Raw genomic sequence first — 8,329 nt, forward strand, 5'->3', positions numbered from 1 at the left:
ATATATATATATATATAGGTTTGTGTGTGTGTGTGTATATAAAGACACCAGCTGCAAGTGATTATCTGCAATCGATATATTCATCATTGTGTAGAATATATATTCTTTTCTGTTCTAGGCACAACGCCCGATATTTTAGGGGAGGGAGCGAGTCCATTAGATCGACCCCAGTACGCAACTGGTACTTAATTTATCGACTCCGAAAGGATGAAAAGCAAAGTTGACCTCAGCGGAATTTGAACTCAGAACGTAAAGACGTGTGGAATATGTAATCATTATACTGTTGTTTCTCGTATTTTCTTGAATAATTACTGGATAAACGGTAACAAATACATGTCAATGACTTTTGAGATGTTTATGTTTTTATTAGAACTCACACCATTATATTCTTTATCTTGACCGCTAGAGATAGCAGCGACTCATCCCCCCTCTCGCCTGCGATATATAGAAAAACAGTGCCAGAACAGGCGCCGGTGTCGAGGTTAGCCAATGAGCTTGTTAAAAAAGATATATTAGCCACAGATGCAAAATGCGAGCTTGTTTATATCATTAGCGGGGGGATAAATCTCCGCCATCTCCAGCACAGAAACTACAAGATATTTGGGTTTACAGCTGTATCATAAATGAAAAACATAATCGCCGACGCCGACGCTAAAATGATAAAAAAGTTCGCGTGACATGGATTGAGAATGTTATCAAAATTTCTCTGCTTGGCCTGTGTTGTCCAACTTGCATTGCAGATAACACTAGGCTGAAGAAAGTTCAGAGGAAATGAAGTGTGTTGTCGTTTGCATTGCAAAAGAAGTTGGAGAAGGTATCGACATGTAGGTCGCCAATAAAGAAAGGCTGCATTTTCGGGCAAAAAATATTTATGCTTTCAGTTGTAAAGATTAATTACCTTGCCGATGTGACTGATGTATTGGACCCGTTTTTATCTGTACAATCAGTGAAAGAGGGTGACATTTACGTTCCATTAATTCTCAATTTGCCGCTTCTTTACTGACATCACGAATTTACAAGATATTTGGTGTGCATGCTCATAATAATAAGCTTTTGTAATCTAGAAAAGTCAGAGTTGCTTCCACAGGCATGCACACATTTACTCTCTCTCTCTCTATATATATATACATATATATATATACATATATATACATACATATATATATACATATATATATATATATCAGGGACGTGCCGCCTGGGTAGGCAAGGTAGGCAGTACCTACCTTGAATAAAATAGATCGATAGCAGCATTTTTTTTTATGGCAGAATATGCACTCAATTCAATAAAGTTATGACGGATATTCTGATTACAATGCATAACCTGCAAAAGATTTTTTTTTTTGTAGATTAGTTGGGCATAATTCGCCCCTGCCTTTTAATCTCAGTAGTTAAGCTACGTATAATATTGCTGTAGTACACGTGCTGCGTGCATTCCTACAACAACGTTTTCTTTATGTGCTATAAAGGCAGAAGTAAATCTGTCTTCAGCTCAGTCGTACACCTGTGGTTTGCTTATCTTTTGTGTGTTTTACTACATAAAGATCACCAACTGCCTACCCTGAGTAATTACTGACGGCACACGTGTCTGATATATATATATATACACACACACACACACACACACACACATATATATACGAAGCTTGCTGGAAAGTTCTTGGCTTTGGGTTAATAAAAATACGGAAGGATCAGTTAATTCTGATTTTATTCAACACATTCCACTCTCAGATTCACACAATTATTGCAGAAGTCCTTCGGTTTTCTTGAACCTTGTTGAAGGACTCGGAAGGTTGGGCCTCCAACCAAGCTTTTAAAACTTTTAAATCCAGGATACCCTGGAAGCCAGTAGCTTTTCAGCATCCCTTCGAACGTACATACATGCTTACATATATTGCCTATCTTCAATACCTTCTATTGTCGTTTCTTTATATTCACAGGTGCGTGATGAAAACTATCATTGCTTTCTGTTTCTGCTTTTGCGTACTCATTTCATACGCCTTGTCGTATAACGAAGGTAAGTACACACAACTCCCTACTACTTTTTTATGTGTATGTGTGCGTGAAAGTGAAAAAGAGAGAGAGAGAAAGCGCTAATCAGAGGAAGGAAGGTATTGCATTGCTTCTTTTCAGATTGCCGGATGGGGCTCTATATTCATGTCTTCAGTTTGAACCCCTCTGGGTTTTTGATATATGGAAAGAAAAGTATGTATAATTAAGGCAAATATTAAATTGCCATGGAGTTGTCTTAAATAATAGTAATAATAATGTTAATAATAATTCTTTCTACTGGAAGCACAAGGCTTCAAATATGGGGAAAGGATTAAGTCGAATTCCATCGACCTCAGTGCGTTACTGGTACTTATTTAATCGACCCTGAAAGGATGAAAGGCAAAGTCGACCTCGGCGGAATTTGAATTCAGAATGTAAAAACGGACGAAATAGCGCAATGCATTTCACCTGGCGCGCTAACGATTTTGCCACCTCGACGCCTTAACAACAACAATAAAAATTATAATAATAATAATAATGAGTTATAGAGGAAATAGGCATAAAACCTAGTTTAATGCAATTGCAGAGAGCATTATTACTAGAGAAACTGTGGGCGTTACGCGATATATTAAGAAATGCTAGAGACGTTGCGATTACTTAAAATAAACTCAAATAAATTCGACGTTTATAGAATGCAAGGATATAATCTTAAAAGTTATGTTTTAAGAAATGCAGCACGTAATGAAGACAATACGCCTACACATACGCAAGAAGCTACTACCAAGGCTGTTTCGAACCGTTATCATTACGCCCGTACTGGAGTCTTGTGCGCCTGAAGACGACTATGAGCCTTTCACAGATATTTGGTAATACCTGTTTTAAGGTGCTTTTGACTATTGGTGTGAGCTTCAGAAATAAGGTGGATGAGGAATTTTTTCCCAACCAAGCTCTTCGATCTTGTGTGATGTGATCTTTGCAGTGTGGGGCCGCGCATTGTCCTGATGAAACATCACTCCTTTTCGATTCACTAAAGCGGATAATTTTTTCTTCAAAGCTTGGTTCAAACGCTCTAATTGCTGACAGTAGACTTGAACATTGATTGTTGCATTAGGTGGTAACAATTCAAAGTGAATTACTCCTTTGCAGTCCCACCAGATAGAGAGAAGAACCTTTTTCCTATGAAGTTCCCTTCTTGGTTGTGGTTGAGCTTTTCCGTTTTACCAAGCCACTGTTTACGATGTTTAACATTTCAATAGAAGATCCATTTTTCATCCTAAGTTCAAATTCCGCAGAGGTCGACTTTGCCTGTCATTCCTTTCGAGATCGATCAAATAAGCACCAGTTGAGCAATGGAGTCTTGATGTAATCGATTAGCCTCTTCATGAGAAATTACTGGACTTGTTACAAAATTTGAAACCAATACCTGATACAAAAATATTGTGGATAAGATTCCAAAGTTTGAAAATCTCGGGGAGAAATATTAGTTGAAGTTATTAGTGTGGAACCTGAGAGGGAAAGGGGTGAGAAAAGTAGAGCCGGATGTGTCGGGTTAACATGAGTGAAGTTGAGTGTTGTGTTAACTTGAGAGAAGATGCTTCGCGACTAACGACTGTAGAAGAGCATGTCATTGCAGGAACTGAAGATTATGCATAGAGAGAGGGGGAAGAGAGAGAGAGAGAGAGGATGCAGCACATCTGTGGGGTCTATGGGTCAGAAGTTTTTATAGTGTGGTGGTGAGTATGTTTATAGGAATGACACATATTTAATAGATGTATTCTCTATTGAGATTATCGTAAGGCGGTGAGCTGGCAGAATCGTTAGCAAGCCGGGCAAAATCATAGCGGCATTTCGCCCGTCGTTACGTTCTGAGTTCAAATTCCGTCGAGGTCGACTTTGCCTTTCATCCTTTCGGTGTCTATAAATTAAGTACCAGTTGCGTACTGGGGTCGATCTAATCGACTGGCCACCTCCCTCCAAAATCTCAGGCCCTGTGCATATAGTAGAAAGGATTATTATTATTATTATCATTATTATTATTATTATTGGGATCGATGTAATCAACTTATCTCCTCTGAAAAAATTTCTGGCCTTGTGCCAAAATTGGAAACCAATACTGGGATTGCTGATCCTGCAACCGTCATGAAATTCATTCTATCCAACAGACATTAGTGGAATTAAATCAATAAACCAAGAGATCGATATTAGAAGATATATTGAAATCAACAACTACATCAGTCCCTGTTGATTTGTTGTACTATAATCATCAGAATCTTTTCAGTGTAGCATTAATATTTTTCTAACTTTCGGACAAGATTTAATGGCGGAAATTTAATTGTCGAATAACGAATAATAATTCTCGAGTGACTGAACAGAGCTGATTAAGCCAGATTGAATAAGCTTCTAAAGTGTTACGGTCTTAACCTAAAGTATATAATTTACTTCGACTATGTAATTGATATCTATTACTCTGTCACTTGCAATGCTTTCTAGAGCCCTTTCATTAATTTGCAACGAACCTAGGACTAAATCCTGGTTCCCTCTCTCCTTCTCTACCCATCTCTGTTTTTCATACTGCATTACTGCGTATTTAGCCAATTAGTTCGGTGTTTGAATGCTTTCTAATTCTGAGGGTGACACTGAAACGGAAAAAAAATCATTTATTTCTGTTGTTGCTGCAACTACTTCTACTCTTGCAACCGCACCGGTGGCAGACGCTGCTACTATTAATACGGCTGCCCCTATTACTCTATTTCAACTGAAATTACTACTACTGCTGCTGCTGCTGCTACTTCTACTATTGCTGCTGCCAATGATGATGATGGTGACGAGGATGTCGATTACGGCTGCTATTTAGTTCGTATGGTACAACTTGGTATTGGTCTTGTAGTTTAGCTCCAATTCAACACCGTCTAAGCATTTTTCCCGTTAAAATTTTATATCACAGAGTAATTTTCAAAGAAGCCAACAGTGGGCATAGGTCAACCTGATGGTTAAAGAGAGGAAGTCTGAACCAATGTACCAATGTTGTGAATATCGTTACTACTGAAACAACACAACGCATATTTAGTCCTCATTCATATCCTGAATTGCGTCAAATTCCATTAACATTATTTTCATCAAAATTTCTAGAGATACTTGAATATATAGCATATATTCAGATAGATTAAGTGCGACAGGGTTAGCCTTTTGAATTTCAGAAAGAGCCCGTAAATTATTGTAGTTAATGTAAGTGGTTAAATATTTCTGAGAGGCATGTGATCCATTCTTCATGTAAGCCTCTCAAAGAGTCAGCATAATACGGTGTATGATAAAGCTAACACTTTGAATTTGAGGCAGATTCCATTTAGTTCCCGAGCAGTTTCCGAATTTCAACTTCACTCATTAGGTTTGAATCAGCCCTAGGTTATGGCAGAAGATATTTGTCTAAGATCTAACGCATTATGATCGAACGTAGAACGTTACGATTCCAAAGCAAGTTTCTTAATCATTTAGACAGTCCCAGAGGCGTAGCAAGGTCAAAGAAACGAGAAGCGGGAGGCCGTTTCTCATGACGCATATACGACGAGTCACAAAATTTCCTGTTGCTAATTAAGTGACATATACACACAGATCTTTGCTAGCCAGCAATAAGAAACTTAGCTACAGCACTGAACATTTCTGCGCTCATTCGACTACCGAAGCCAAAGTAAATTATTATGTTATTCTCGTTCTTCTGCAAATAAATTACAGATGTTTTCGTTTGTTCGCATCATTTTGAGTGTAAAATACTCGAAGGATTATGTTGTAAGGGAAATATTTACATATTCACTTAGAACAAGGACATTCATCTTTCCTACGTGTTGGCGCTATTAAGAATTGTAATCATAGTTTCCATTATCTCACTGATAAATCTCTGCCTGCGAGAGAGTGAGAGAGAAAGAGAGGGAGATGAGGGAAATACAATAAAAATTAGAAAATGTCAGAAATCACAATATATATTGATCTTGGCTCTATCACTCGTTTGTATAATAAAAGAAAATAGAAATAAAAGGGGCCAATATGGTGAAGGTTCTACAGAGTTGATCGACTTGCTGGAAATAGCAGTGAAATCTTCCTTAATATCACACCGAACCACTTAATTTGTATCCCTTGTGATACCTAGATCATGTTTCCCAGCCGTCCGCATATCATACATGAAACACATTCCCATTTATTCGTGAACAAGCAGAATAACTTGAGACTGTTCCGGGTTCAGTCCTACAGCGTGGCAGCTCGGGTCAAGGGAATCCTTGAAAATGGATTTGGTATAGAAACAGAAAGAAGCCAGTCGGATATGTGTGTGTCAGTGTCCATGTGTGTGTGTGTCCATGTGTGTGTGTGTCCATGTGTGTGTGTTTTGTGTTTGCTCCCAACACACACACCACCTTACAACCGGTGTTATTGTTTACATCCCAGTAACTTAGTGGTTTGGCAAAAGAGATCGATCTAATAAGTACCTGCCAGACCTTAAAAAAGCATTGTGCCGATTCGCTCGACTAAAATTCATGATGCGGTGCCCCAGTATGGCTGCAGTCTGGTGACTGAAACAAGTGGAAGATTAAAGATATTAGCCAGGATGTATGAAACAAAGACAAACTGAAAGTATGAGAACAATAGTAGACGTTTAGGACAAGCTTATAAGAAAGCATTGGACAAGGAAAGGGTTGAGGAAAAAGAAAACAATCTGACCATAAGAAAATGCATTTCTTGATGGACTATGTTTGAAGAAAATACAAAATGAGATTTATCGTAACTAGACTGTCCTTTGATTATAGAATTATTCTATTAAAAAAGACTGGTGCTTAACGAAAACTAAAAACACCACCAATAAAAACAACGAAACTATAACGACAAAACAAACGTGGGGCTTACAACAAACCAACGCTTAAAAATAAACGAAAAAATGGCTGAAATTAAAATTACATTTTTCATTCTTTTATTATGATTTGTGTATTTATTAATTCAGCAAATGAAATATGGAAAAAAAACAAAAAAAAACAAAATAAAATTATTCATTATATTTATGTCAGAATAGCAAGTAGTGTAGTATAATGCCGTTTGTAGACAAGCCATTACTGGTTTATCTTAGAGCAAAACTCTAAGTTCGTGTTAAGAATTTTAGATACTACACGATTATCTTTTATCACTATTTCACCTTGAAGATAATCTCTCAATGAATTCCGTCGTGAAAGACGGCATTAAAGGATTATGAAGAAGGATTAAATACGACTATATTTGTAATTAACATGCTTATTACATTTTCTTTTTTTCCTTTCCTTTCATTGGATGCAGTCATCAGATCCAAGACAAGACTGCTTTGCAGTTGCTATGATTGATGCTGTTGTTATTGTTGCTTGTTGTTGCAGTTGTCGTCTTCTTCGTTTTGCTGTTGCTCAGCTTTGAGGACATTTCCGATCGAATATATTGATAAAAGGCGATTCCAAGCTTTTATTTAGTTGTAGTAATAATGGTTGTCTCTCGAACTCCGAGAAAGGCAGTTCTGAAATGTCTTACTGAACAACCTGCACGGATGATGTGTTTCTAGCGATCAAAGGTTTATGTTGTACATTAGTCCATTCCTTCTATGATATATACGTTGCCAGAAATATGGCACAGTGTGTCACTAGCAAGATGTGGGCATGATCGCAGAGCAACGTAAGATGGGGTGTTTTTGCACAAGAACACAATGCTAAGGAAGAAATTATAAGAAAAATTTATTTTCCTTAAAGGAACAAATATTCAAAAATAAAGATCATTGTCGAATGATTGAGATAAATTTTTGCGTTTCAATAATTTTTCTATGTTTTTACTCATTCTATAATTTGATGAACATGTAGCACTATGTAAGGCGACTCAAGAAATCTCTAGTGAAACTTTTTATTGATGTACCCGAAGAGACCCAGAACGGGTCGAAACATGTCTTGCACCAACAAAGTCTATTACATATTCCATCTCCTATTTCATTAATACTATATATATATATATGTATATATATTCATTTAAAATGCAGAGATGCCTATAATAGGACATCTACTCGCTAGAAATAGCAGCAAAAGACTATATACCACAAAAATTAGGGATAATTTCGAAAGGAAATGAAAAATAAAAACTTTTACCAATCTATATTCTGTACCATGGTTTCAACTCGTGCTTCATATGTTGTCTGGTCATTTCTGCTGACGATAGTCCGACCTTGTAAGATATATAATCTTTATCTTACTAAAATTGGCTTGAAACCATGGTACAGAATATAGATTGGTAAAAGTTTTTATTTTTCATTTCTTTTCGAAATTATCCCTAATTTTTGTGGTATCTAGTC

The 8,329-nt window shown here is 37.0% G+C and overlaps 1 protein-coding gene across 1 annotated transcript in view; it reads left to right on the plus strand.

Moving 5' to 3' along the window:
- The window catches only part of LOC106867751 (uncharacterized), a 63,807-nt gene that overhangs the window by 42,252 nt on the left and 13,226 nt on the right, over positions 1-8,329 (plus strand). Inside the window, exon 2 of the mRNA XM_014912714.2 lies at positions 1,941-2,017. Coding sequence (XP_014768200.1) covers positions 1,948-2,017 — 70 coding nt within the window. The 5' untranslated portion in view covers positions 1,941-1,947. The remainder of the gene's footprint in view (positions 1-1,940; positions 2,018-8,329) is intronic.

This window comes from Octopus bimaculoides, chromosome 22 (genome assembly GCF_001194135.2).
Source record: "Octopus bimaculoides isolate UCB-OBI-ISO-001 chromosome 22, ASM119413v2, whole genome shotgun sequence".
Lineage (NCBI taxonomy): Eukaryota > Metazoa > Mollusca > Cephalopoda > Octopoda > Octopodidae > Octopus > Octopus bimaculoides.